The sequence below is a fragment of the Littorina saxatilis genome, linkage group LG16 (assembly GCF_037325665.1).
Source record: "Littorina saxatilis isolate snail1 linkage group LG16, US_GU_Lsax_2.0, whole genome shotgun sequence".
Classification (NCBI taxonomy): domain Eukaryota; kingdom Metazoa; phylum Mollusca; class Gastropoda; order Littorinimorpha; family Littorinidae; genus Littorina; species Littorina saxatilis.
In genome coordinates this window covers 45136288-45149636 of record NC_090260.1, presented here as the reverse complement: position 1 = coordinate 45149636, position 13349 = coordinate 45136288, and the positions used below count along the sequence as shown (strand labels likewise).

General features: G+C 43.6%; 1 protein-coding gene and 1 long non-coding RNA gene across 2 annotated transcripts; both read right to left on the bottom strand.

Moving 5' to 3' along the window:
* Positions 1–209: 209 nt before the first annotated feature.
* LOC138949779 (uncharacterized) lies at positions 210–2809 on the bottom strand. The gene is made up of 2 exons (XR_011450440.1): positions 599–2809; positions 210–269 (listed from the first exon to the last, which is right to left on the bottom strand). It is a non-coding gene; the product is annotated as an uncharacterized lncRNA (long non-coding RNA).
* Positions 2810–9564: 6755 nt separating this feature from the next.
* On the bottom strand, positions 9565–12120 carry LOC138951383 (gastrula zinc finger protein XlCGF57.1-like). Its single transcript, XM_070322995.1, has one exon. It carries the CDS (start codon positions 12118–12120, stop codon positions 11374–11376), a length of 747 nt encoding a protein of 248 aa, XP_070179096.1. The 3' UTR covers positions 9565–11373.
* Positions 12121–13349: the final 1229 nt, after the last annotated feature.

Genomic DNA, 13349 nt, shown 5'->3' with positions numbered 1-13349 from the left:
AGCTGGCTGGAACAATCTCTGGCATTACCCAGCGATTGGTCCATGTGCTACTCATTAATATTCATGGGGTTACAGCAGAGGAATTCCGATTTCACATAAATGTCCTTGTTCCCACAAGACTTTTTATGTGAAATCAGTGGAGACAAGGCAGATGAGACACAGTTCACACAATTAACATACAAGCAAAAAACCACAGAGTCAATGCATAGTGTTGCTGCAGTAGGCCACCGAAGTGACAATTATTTTATTAAATTCTGTAATTATTTTACCTTATTAAATTAGAGAGCGGAGTGGCGCAGTGGTTAGAGCGCTTGCCTCTCACGCTGGAGGTCGTGGTTCGTCCCCCACTCGGGGACAAATACAAATACCCGATTTTTCCGAGCGCTCTCCAGTCCACCCAGCTGGAAATGGGTACCTGACCCTATTCAGGGCCGGGGAAGGCAAAGGCAGCGAGGGAGAGGAGATGGGCACCGCCCTCATAAAAAGCTGGCCCCCAGAAAAGTGAAGATCTCTAACATCTCTCTCCCCTACGACCAGATGGTTATGGGAATACCTTTACCTTTACCTTTTTTTTTATTAAATTCTGTAATTATTTTACCTTACCTATGTTTTTCAAGAATAGATAGTTAATTGCCCAACCTGTTAATTAATTTAGTTTGGGATTCTCATGGAATCCAACAATTGAATTTCATTATAAAATCTAGAGAGTCCATAAAGCTTTTGGGGCTGTTCCGCCATAACGCTGACAATTGCCAGGCAATTGGCTGCGCAGCGCCAAAAGTAGGAAGTAGGAGAAATAGTGGCCTATGCAACAACACTGTTTAGGGGGAAATCCAACGGATGGAAACACAGACTTGAAACGATATGAGTAGATTTGAGCAGTGTTCTGGCAGCAGCCCTCATCCTCGTGGTTGGTAAAGACTATGTTGTTGTTGTGCCTTGTGGATACTGAGACAGGAGAACATCCTGCACGAATTCAAACAGAGAGATTCCCGGCAGTAAAATGGACACATAAATTGTACAGGAGTCATAATACTGTCTGCCTTTGCCAAGGAGCTGAAAAAAGACAAGAAATTATTGGAGGAGAGCTGAAAAAGTCTCTGCCGGAGGTTAATCCAAACAGACATGCATGACAGGGCAGTAACCATAATAACATGGGACAGGTTACAGAGCACACTCTGCCCTTCCTAGCTGTTGCACCACTGAGAGACACACCGAACAATGCAATTAACATAATAACACTAAGGAGAGGTTACAGAGGACACTCTGCCCTTCCTAGCATAACTGAACTCTCGACAAGGCGGGGTTGGAACTAGGGTGCGGACGAACGTGCGTCCCGTATGTATGTTTTGAAGGCATCCGATTTCCATCTTCCGAGCTGACGGATCTGACAAGCCTCGCTCGGCTGCTGCAGTTGCTGCACCTATACGAAAGCTATAACAATGGTAATGAGAGGGGTCAACCTGACAAAAGACCAAAGCTCGTTTGAGCACTGTTTCGAATTCCTTAGGTAGGACTGGTCTGCCAGAAGCCCATGCAAAAAGAGGGCTGTTACCTGGACGGCGCAATTGCAAGTAGGCTGAGGGAGGACGTTGGATCAGGGACGGCACACATCTTATGTATGTATCCCAGGGCAAACACATACGAGGAGATTGTAGCCGGCTTGTTCGACTTATTCGTGAGAAAGGAAATGAACAGTGCAATGGTGCCTACTGGAATGGGAGGTGCTAATGCTAGGCAATGCTTGTCAGCAAACTCTACAAATAAGGTCCAGGCTCGACGGTATGACCTCTGAGTAGGTGGAGCAAGAGACGATTTGAGGAGTAGATTTGAGGAGTAGGCTTAACATGGAGGTTTGGGGTTCAAGCAGGGCAGCAGAGGTACCTGTACTGGGTTGTGTCATGATAAGTCTATCCTTGGAGGTCTGTTTGGTGAGAATATCCGCCAAGGTCAGATTATCTGTGTAAAAAGACAAACATTTGTTAGCGAGGGACTCTCCCCACAGTTCCACTGCCAGCGCGATGGGGTACAGCTCAAGCAGGGTGATTGACTGGGAGCGCGCGCCACAGGTCGTTCCATGTCCCAGACAACCACTGAGCCAAAGACTGCTCCATAACCTAGTGAACCAAATGCATCTGTGAACAGGTTAAGTGAATCCGAGATCAGGAATCTGCCAGGAAGAACAAGAGGTTTGCCATTGAAAACTTTCAGAAACAATGTCCACATGAACATGTCAGCGCGGACTTCTTTCGCAATTCTGATAAAGTGATGGGGCTTGGACACACTGACAGTCTGTGATCAGAATCTGATGGTTGACACCAGATAGATGGTGCCTTGAAAACATTCAAAATGTGACTAGTATGACAACCAGACGGATGGTGCCGTTTACATTCAAAATGTGACTAGTTTTTATGTATCGTGGGCTGGGTGAGAGAAACGGGGCTGAAAGGATTGCTGGGGCTGTGATCCAAATTGAAACTCCTGGGAGCGATTGCCTCTACCGCGGTTGTTTAAAAACCGAGGCAGGATTGAAAAGGGGTGGGTCACTGGTTTGGGGCAGTGGGTGATTGGGTGAAATGCTCTGCACCCAGCATTAAAACACTGATGTTGATAAGAACATTGCGTGCCTGCTGAGCATTCACCTGATTTGTGGAAGGAAAAACATGCCCCGCTGGGGATGGGGACTTGTTGGGAAGTACGAGGGAGGGAGTTTGTAAGCCCAAGGGAGGTTGGGTGGGATGCCATCGTGGCATTCATATAAAGTTCCAAGTGAGTGGTACCCCAAATGACTTCCCCTCGCTCGATCAGGCGACGAAACTGGGCGTCATAAAAACGCCAGTCGCCCCGCTTCCCTGCCATCTTGACCACGACCTCCATGTGGTGAGCTAGCCCAGGAGCTAGCTCAGGCCGTCTCGCAGTGACGATGGCAGAAAAACGGTTCCAAGCCAGGGTCCATGTGGTTGGGTCCATTTAGGGCTTCATTTTGGGGCGCTTCTGTAGATAAAGGCCAGTTGGGGAAGTCGGGTCAAACGCAAAGAGAGGGGGTTCATTAGCGGGATCTTCCAGTAGGTCATGTAGGTCAATAAATTGACCCTGCCAAATTTGGTCTTTTAGTTTTCCCGAAATAGTGGCAGTAACTGGGCTGGAAGACGATATAAAGTGGGACTGACCGAGGGTTACGGGAGGGTAGGTACCTGTTATGTCGGTGACGGCGTTGTCGATCACGTTCATCACAGGGTCCTCGGGGAGCTCAGCGGCAGATTCCTGGGCCACCAACGCCTGGAGGACGGCCTGTGTGACCGCTTGGACAAGCGTCGGGTCAGGAGCTGCAGCTGGGGGAGCAGCTGGTTGTTGCCTGGCTCCCAGAGGGGCGACATCAACTGGTTGTGCTTGAGCCCTGATGGGTCCCCGGGTTGGTCTCCTCAGTTTGGCCGTAGCCGAGGCAACACCAGCGGCAGCTCTGCGCTTAGGAGGCATGCTAACCAGGAATACAAACGGGCAGCCGAACTAGTGTTCTGTATGGAGAGTGTGTATTCATTGGCACAGAGACATAGCAGGGGAAGGAATATGAATCTATCGTTTACGAAGGCAAATCCTCAATCACACTGTAGTGGCCCAGTCAGCCCAATTAGGCTGAAGGACAAGTGAAGTTCGGAACATAAGTGCACTGGGGCATGCTTGGCAATAAACAGAAAGTGCACAGTGGCATAGAGCCAGTGCTTGGCATCAACATAAAGTGCATGGTGGCATAGTGCCAGTGCTTGGCGATCAACAATGTGCAAGGTGGCATAGTGCCAGAGCTTGAAATCAACATATAGTGCACGGTGGCATGAGCCAGTGCTTGGCAAGTTCAAGGTGGCATGGGACAGAGCTTGAACTGAATAACATAGAGTGCACTGTGGCATGAGCCCGTGCTTGGCAAGTGCAAGGTGGCATGGGGCAGAGCTTGAACTGAATCAACATAGAGTGCACGGTGGCATGAGCCAGTGCTTGGCAAGTTCAAGGTGGCATGGGACAGAGCTTGAAATAACATAGAGTGCACGGTGGCATGAGCCAGTGCTTGGTGGCATGGGCCAGAGCTTGAAATCAACATAGAGTGCACGGTGGCAAGAGCCAGTGCTTGGCAACATAAAGTGCAAGGTGGCATGGGCCAGAGCTTGAAATCAACATAGAGTGCACGGTGGCATGAGCCAGTGCTCGGCAATCAACATAAAGTGCAAGGTGGCATGGGCCAGAGCTTGAAATCAACATAGAGTGCACGGTGGCATGAGCCAGTGCTTGGCAAGTGCAAGGTGGCATGGGCCAGAACTTGAAATCAACATAGAGTGCACGGTGGCAAGAGCCAGTGCTTGGCAATCAACATAAAGTGCAAGGTGGCATTGGCCAGAGCTTGAAATCAACATAGAGTGCACAGTGGCATGAGCCAGTGCTTGGCAATCAATATAAAGTGCAAGGTGGCATAGTGTCAGTGCTTGGCAATAACAAAATGCAAGGTGGCATGGGCCAGTGCTTGGCAATAACAGAAAGTGTACCGTGGCATAGAACCAGTGCCTAGCAAAAACATAAAATGCAAGGTGGCATGGGCCAGTGGTTGGCAATAACATCAAGTGCACCGTGGCATAGAACCAGTGCTTAGCAATCAATATAAAGTGCACGGTGGCATGAGCCAGTGCTTGGCAATAACATAAAGTGCAAGGTGGCATGGGCCAGTGCTTGGCAATAACAGAAAAATGCACCGTGGCATAGAACCATACAAAAATAGCACATTCCACGGAGGGAGCCGATCATGACGTCATTCCGAAAACAGCCGAACATGTTGGAATTTCGAAAATGCAGGGTGCGGCATATGGCAGAACTCACACCCGCGGGGGCTTTTTAGCGCCAGCCAACAAGGCACCGCGAACTGATTTATAAAACTGGTGCAAACCGTGGGATTTCGAGCCAAGTTGCCGATTTGACTTTGATCGGTCAAACCTTCCGTTGTGGTTCCAGAAAGAACCAAAGGCACGCCGCGCACGGACGATGCGCTTCGCAACAACACTGACAACTCGCGACATTTTGGAATCCTAAATATGAAACTAAGGCATGGGTTGGTCCCGTCAATGACCTGTAGTATCCAAACTAACCAATGAAATCAACTGTTCTGGGAGTTATTTGTCGCGTATGGTAATGCAGCCGACCTCTGAACCTATGACGTGGGTTTTCGTATGGAAAATCCCCAGCGTGGTATTTTCCACTTCCAACGCTACTATTAAGGCGGTGTGTGGCGAAGCGACTCACGCACCTTACGCACGGATTCTGGCGGCGTGCTGACAACGGCATGATCAGTGAACGCTTGTATTCGGGCGGCGCGTTCCTTTCTTTATTTGGTGTTTAACGTCGTTTTCAACCATTCAAGGTTATATTGCGACGAGTGTAAAGCGGTCATGCATAGCATGCAAATAAAACACATATAGAATTGCAAGTTAATTTGTTTATATATTTGGACAGTAATAATACAATCCAAAGATTGATACTATAAACTTTATATTGCAGGTATTGGACAGAAAGCCTGGTGAGGTGCACTTTGTTTCCATGAGTGGTAGATAAAACACATATGGACAGCACTTGCAGTATTAGTTGCCTTTTGCTTTAAGCTTTATTGTTGTATATCCGGCACATTATGTTGTCAGTTGTTCTTTCGGATTTTTCAAAGTGTGGTGTTTGTTTTTGCATGATCTGAGTATTGTTGATCACAATAAAATTGATATAATTATACATTTTCTGGTGTGTTTTTTAATTATATGTGTGATTGTCAAATACGTATTCAACACCTCGTCAAATTCAAGGTTGATACGTTTTCACATTTACGCAGGATCTCTCTCTCTCTCTCTCTCTCTCTCTCTCTCTCTCTCTCTCTCTCTCTCTCTCTCTATTTTTTGTACAAGGTTTTCTGTCCACAAACCTTTTATGTCACCAATATAAATGTGTTTACATGTATAGGCCCATTGCAGAAACTCAAGTTAACAACAGCATTTCTACTCGGCGCGCGCGGTATGAGAATCACGGGTCGTAACTCTCTGGAATTGGTCATCCGCCGCCATGTTGGATGCCTTGCACGATCTCTGACAGTGCTTGAGCGTTGGGTGGCGACTCGACAAAAGTGAAAATGACACGTTGTGTGGCCAAAAACTGCAGTCAGCAGGCACACTTTAGGATCCCTAAAGTTGTTTACCATCAGGGTGACAACTGGAAGGAAGTTACTGAGCGGAGAAGACGATTATAACTGGTTATTTTTTGCTGTGTGCAGTGCGCTAAGGCCCCCCCCCAAAAATTGTCTGTTTCTGGTAACATGGCTAAAAAAAAAAATAGGGTCGGTAGGTAGGGATTTTTTTTAATTTTTTATTTTTTTTACCCCAAATGTAGACCAATAAAACTAACTTTAAAAATCGCGCAAAGAGACTGGATTCACTATACATAGAGACAAGACACTCAACACATTTACAAATCGTCAGCGGACTTTCGTTTTCACACGTTTTTGTTGTTCATTTTCTCACCCTGTCCTTTACCACCAAAAAAAAAAAAATTTTTTTGAGTTTGGAAAAAAAAAGTTTAGGGTCGGCGCCGAAATTTAGGGTCGGTCGGGTGACCAGAAACAGACAATTTTTTTTTGTTTTGCCTAATCAACAATTGTCCATCGGTTGTGCCTTTAGAGTGAACACTGTGATAGGATGCTTTGAAAATTATACTTTGCAGTAGTTACCTGAGCTGCATTGTACCTCATTTGCCTGTCTTGAGAGCTTTATCTTGTGAATTTTGGTGCACTGTCTGCATGGTAATTTGAGATAAAGAATAAATAAATGAATATAATAATGTATTCTTGCTTTACTTTTTATGTTGTGCTGTTGTGTTAAAAAGGCAGATCCCCTTTGGACTCATGCATGCACAGTTTTCTTCATTTTGTCTGCATACACAGTGAAATACGCAAAAAGAACAAGAGTGCAATGAAGAAAACTAACAAAGACGGCATCCAATATGGCGGCGCGAAGAGAGTATGAGCGGAGTTGTGCCCCTTAGGGCTAAAGCTAGCCGATCCATTTGATAACGTCACGCCGAGTAAGAAGAATGAATTGGACCTATATTGTATGTACGTGCCAAGGTATATTTGAAAAAAAATTAAAAAAAATTATTTAAATATTATTATTTTTTTATATATTTTTTTTATTTCTTTCTTTCTTTATTTGGTGTTTAACGTCGTTTTCAACCATTCAAGGTTATATCGCGACGGGAAAAGGGGGGAGATGGGATAGGGGAAAGCGGGGAGATGGGATTGGGGAAAGCGGGGAGATGGGATAGAGCCACTTGTTACAGTGAAACCCGGCTATATTGAAGTAGGCTATATTGAAATCCCGGCTATATTGAAGAATTTTTCAGGTCCCGGCTGAAGCTCTACTTTTTCTTTGTTAAAAAATGTTGGCTACATTGAAGTCGGCTATATTGAAATCCCGGCTATATTGAAACAAAAATTCAGCCCACGGGACGTTTTTACCTGGCTATATTAAATGTTTGCTCCAAAGATTTGTTTAACTTTTTATTTTTAAGAACAATGACTGCGCGGGCGCCGAATGATATGACACGCCTCTGTCAGCGCCTCTGTCAGCCAGATCAGCATCAACTTTCGAGTCAGGAGGTTTCTGATAACATTACAGTCTAACAATGCCGCGGGCCTCTGACAGCTACGCCATGTAGTCTTGTGGTGCGTAGATCTCCCCGACTTAATTTCTCTTGTTCATGCGAGTAGTTTCCCTTTGTACACTAGCAAAAATGGCTGCAAAACAAACAAGTCGCGTAAGGCGAAATAACAACATTTAGTCAAGCTGTCGAACTCACAGAATGAAACTGAACGCACTGCATTTTTTTCACAATGACCGTAGTCCGCCGCTCGTACAAAAGGCAGTGAAATTAACGAGCTTGTTTAGTGCGGTAGTGGTTGGGCTGTGCTGCAAAGCACGCTTTTCTGTACCTCTCTTCGCTTTAACTTTCTGAGCGTGTTTTTAATCCAAACATATCATATCTATATGTTTTTGGAATCAGGAACCGACAAGGAATAAGATGAAATTGTTTTTAAATCGATTTTGGAAATTTAATTTTAATCATAATTGTTATATTTTTCATTTTTAGAGCTTGTTTTTAATCCGAATATAACATATTTATATGTTTCTGGAATCAGAAAATGATGAAGACTAAGATAAAAGTAAATTTGGATCATTTTATAAAAAAAAATTTAATTACAATTTTAATTTTTAATGACCAAAGTCATTCATTAATTTTTAAGCCTCCAAGCTGAAATGCAATACCAAAGTCCAGCCTTTGTCGAAGAATGCTTGACTAAAATTGCAATCAATTTGATTGAAAAATAAGGGTGTGACAGTGCCGCCTCAACTTTTACAAAAGTCGGATATGACGTCATCAAAGACATTTATCCAAAAAATGAAAAAAAAGTCCAGGGATATCATACCCAGGAACTCTCATGTCAAATGTCATAAATATCGGTCCAGTAGTTCACTCTGAATCGCTCTACACACACACACGCACAGACAGACAGAAACACACACACACACACACACACACACACGCACACACACACACACACACACACCACGACCCTCGTCTTGATTCCCCCTCTATGTTAAAACATTTAGTCAAAACTTAACTAAATGTAAAAAGGGTGAGTCTGACAATTAAAAGAAAAATCGAGCTTATTCAGAAGCTGGAAACTGGCTGCAATAAAAGAAAGGAAGTAGCTGAGGAATATGGAATGTGTGTTTGTGTGTGTAAGGGAGGGGGCGTGCGTGTGTGTGTCCGTGTGTGTGTGCAGAAAAAAAGCAAGGAGGCTCGAAGAACAACAGCCAACAGGTGAAAGATTAATGGGAATATATCTCCCATCAAACGCAAAGTGTGGACACGGAAATAAGAATGTAGGCCTGTAGTGAAAAAAAGTTCGGTTATATTGAATTTCTGAAGGAACAAGGAGGGAAATTCAATATAACCGAGAATTGCCTATATTGAAGTTCCGGCTATATTGAAGGTCTTCCCGGGTCCCGTGCCACTTCAATATAGCCGGGTTTCACTGTAATTGTTTCTTGTTCACAAAAGCACTAATCAAAAAATTGCTCCAGGGGCTTGCAACGTAGTACAATATATGACCTTACTGGGAGAATGCAAGTTTCCAATACAAAGGACTTAACATTTCTTACATACTGCTTGACTAAATTCTTTACAAACATTGACTATATTCTATACAAGAAACATTTAACAAGGGTAAAAGGAGAAACAGAACCGTTAGTCACCTCTTACGACATGCTGGGTAGCATCGGGTAAATTCTTTCTCGTCCCAACCAATATGGGACTCCCCTTAACCTGCAGGGGGTTCCCCTAACCCGCGTGGGGTGACGGCACAAAGAAATTAATCACATCAAAATAATCACACAGCAAAAGCACTACTTGAAAACTGGCGTCAAACTGTACAGCACAACTTAAAAACCATAAAATGCCTCTGTTTAAACTTTGCACAAGAATCCATAATTCTTTTTTTCTTTCTTTCTTTATTTGGTGTTTAACGTCGTTTTCAACCACGAAGGTTATATCGCGACGAGAGAAAGGGGGGAGATGGGATAGGGGAAAGCGGGGAGATGGGATAGAGCCACTTGTTAAGTGTTCCTTGTTCACAAAAGCACTAATCAAAAAATTGCTCCAGGGGCTTGCAACGTAGTACAATATATGACCTTACTGGGAGAATGCAAGTTTCCAGTACAAAGGACTAAACATTTCTTACATACTGCTTGACTAAAATCTTTACAAACATTGACTAAATTCTATACAAGAACCACTTAACAAGGGTTAAAGGAGAAACAGAATCCGTTAGTCGCCTCATACGACATGCGGGGTGCAGAGAAATAAGGATGTGGAAAAGAAGACTTTTGCTAAGTGAAATAAAGGTGATGAATCCAGTCAGGTAGAAATAAGACAACAAGAAAAGAATTGGAAAACTGCAGGGAATAGTAGGGAGAGTTTTCTTGGAAGGAAATATAGGTGAAAGGACTGGTAAGGCAGAAATAAGACAAAAGAAGAGAAGAAACAGAACCGTTAGTCGCCTCTTACGACATGCTGGTTAGCATCGGGTAAATTCTTTCTAGTCCCAACCAATATGGGACTCCCCCTAACCCGCGGGGGGTAAGAATCCATAAGACAGACAGCAAAAATACATTAATCACATCTTGATGCTCAGCAGAAGCCCTACTTGTAAACTAGCGTTTGTTTGTTTGTTTGCTTAACGCCCAGCCGACCACGAAGGGCCATATCAGGGCGGTGCTGCTTTGACATATAACGTGCGCCACACACAAGACCGAAGTCGCAGCACAGGCTTCATGTCTCACCCAGTCACATTATTCTGACACCGGACCAACACTAGTGTCCTAGCATTAACCCCATAATGCCAGACGCCAGGCGGAGCAGCCACTAAATTGCCAATTTTAAAGTCTTAGGTATGACCCGGCCGGGGTTCTTTCTTTCTTTATTTGGTGTTTAACGTGGTTTTCAACCATTCAAGGTTATATTGCGACGGGGAAAGAGGGGGATGGGATAGGGGAAATGGGGGGAGATGGGATAGAGCCACTTGTTAATTTGTTTCCAGTACAAAGGACTAACATTTCTTACCATACTGCTTGACTAAAATCTTTACAAACATTGACTATATTCTACACAAGAAACACTTAAGGGTAAAAAGAGAAACAGAACCGTTAGTCGCCTCTTAGGACATGCTGGGTAGCATCGGGTAAATTCTTTCTCGTCCCAACCAACATGGGACTCCCCCTAACCCGCGGGGGGTTGATAAATGTTGATATCACAGTCAAATCTAACGATAAATAATATATACTAAACTTGGCAAAAATATTATTGCGATTAAGTTTGCACCCAAATTAAAGTGGTAATTCCCGTGTCATTTTATTCCAACCTTCTCTTGGATGACTTCTCGGATAACTAATTTCCTTTGCACAAATCACGTGATCGCCGCTTAGATTTCCCTGTACAATGCAGTGAGGACAGGTGGCTTTTTTCAAGTATGTGTTAACATGTGGATTTTCAAACTATTTTTGTGAGAATATTTTGCTGTGAAAATAAGGCAGGCATGTGGCTTTTCTCCTGTATGTGTCAACATGTGGATCTTCAAAACATCTTTCCGAGCACATTTCTGTGAACAACGAGGACAGGCATGTGGCTTTTCTCCTGTATGTGTCAACATGTGGGTCTTTAATTGCCCTTTGCGAGCAAAATTTACTTTGCAATGAGGACAGGCATGTGGCTTTTCTCCTGTATGTGTCAACATGTGGGCCTTCAAAAACTCTTTCCGAGCAAATTTTTCTGAACAATGGGGACAGGCATGTGGCTTTCTCCTGTATGTGTCAACATGTGGGTCTTTAATTGCATTCTGCGAGCAAAATTTACTTTGCAATGAGGACAGGCATGTGGCTTTTCTCCTGTATGTGTCAACATGTGGGTCTTTAAATGCGCTTTCTGAAGAAATGTCATTGTACAATGAGGACAGGCATGTGGCTTTTCTCCTGTATGTGTCAACATGTGGGCCTTCAAATAGTTTTTTCGAGCAAATTTCTTTGAACAACGAGGACAGGCATGTGGCTTTTCTCCTGTATGTGTTAACATGTGGGTCTTCAAATAGTCTTTTCGAGCAAATTTTTTTGAACAACGACTACAGGCATGTGGCTTTTCTCCTGTATGTGTCAACATGTGGGTCTTTAAATGACCTTTCACAGCAAATTTCTCTTCGCAATGAGGACAGGCATGTGGCTTTTCTCCTGTATGTGTGAACATGTGGGTTTTCAAATCCCTTTTCTGAAAACATTTCTTTGAACAATGAGGACAGGCATGTGGCTTTTCTCCTGTATGTGTCAACATGTGGGCCTTCAAATAGTCTTTTCGAGCAAATTTCTTTGAACAACGAGGACAGGCATGTGGCTTTTCTCCTGTATGTGTCAACATGTGGGTCTTTAAATCCCCTTTCACAGCAAATTTCTTTTCGCAATGAAGACAGGCATGTGGCTTTTCTCCTGTATGTGTCAACATGTGGCTCTTTAAATGCCCTTTCTGAAGAAATTTCATTGTACAATGAGGACAGGCATGTGGCTTTTCTCCTGTATGTGTCAACATGTGGGCCTTCAAATAGTTTTTTCGAGCAAATTTCTTTGAACAACGAGGACAGGCATGTGGCTTTTCTCCTGTATGTGTCAACATGTGGAGCTTTAATTGCCCTTTCTGAAGAAACTTTACTTTGCAATAAGGACAGGCATGTGGCTTTTCTCCTGTATGTGTTAACATGTGGGTCTTCAAATAGTTTTTCCGAGCAATTTTCTTTGAACAATGAGGACAGGCATGTGGCTTTTCTCCTGTATGTGTCAACATGTGGATCTTCAAAACCTTTTTGAGAGCAAATTTCTTTTCGCAATGAGGACAGGCATGTGGCTTTTCTCCTGTATGTGTCAACATGTGGGTCTTCAAACCATCTTTCCCAGCAAATTTCTTTGAACAATGAGGACAGGCATGTGGCTTTTCTCCTGTATGTGTCAACATGTGGGTCTTTAAATGCCCTTTCAGAGCAAATTTCTCTTCGCAATGAGGACAGGCATGTGGCTGTTCAGTTGTATGTGTTAACATGTGTTTGTTTTGACCAAATATTGTTGTACATTTAAGGCAGGCAAGTGGTCTTTCTCTTGTCAACATGTGATTTTTTACTTGAGCACTGGACAATGTTGGTATTTCAGGTGCCTCTTGTTTCAGCCAAACAACGTTGCTGTCAGCACTGGACGATGTTATTTCTGATGTACGCTCCATCTGCACGTTAACTGTTTTGTCTGTCTTGAAATCTTCACCTGCTGGTGCTGTAACAGAAAATGCAAAAATCTTTTGTAAGTCTCATGATGAAAATGTTTACATACCTTTTCTGAAGGTATACGTAGGACAGCATTCCTGAAAGATAGAAATTCACAACTCCCAAAGACAGAACGATTCTCTTCCTGAAAGAAAAGACAAGAGTTAAGGAAAGACAGAAAAAGATGTCACTTAAAGGCACACAACTTCTCAGGAAAACAGTTCGGCTTACCATCTCAGATTTGGCAGGTCTTTGCATGGAATACGACCATCTGTCCACTTGGTCACATACCAGAAATGAACAGCGTGGGTGATCCCTGTGCATAGTAGACATTAGCTGATGAATTAAATTAAATGTTGTAAATGCAACCACTGGCTTCTCAAGAAATAATTTTATTCAGTGGAACCCCTTTTAAGACCCTTCAAAA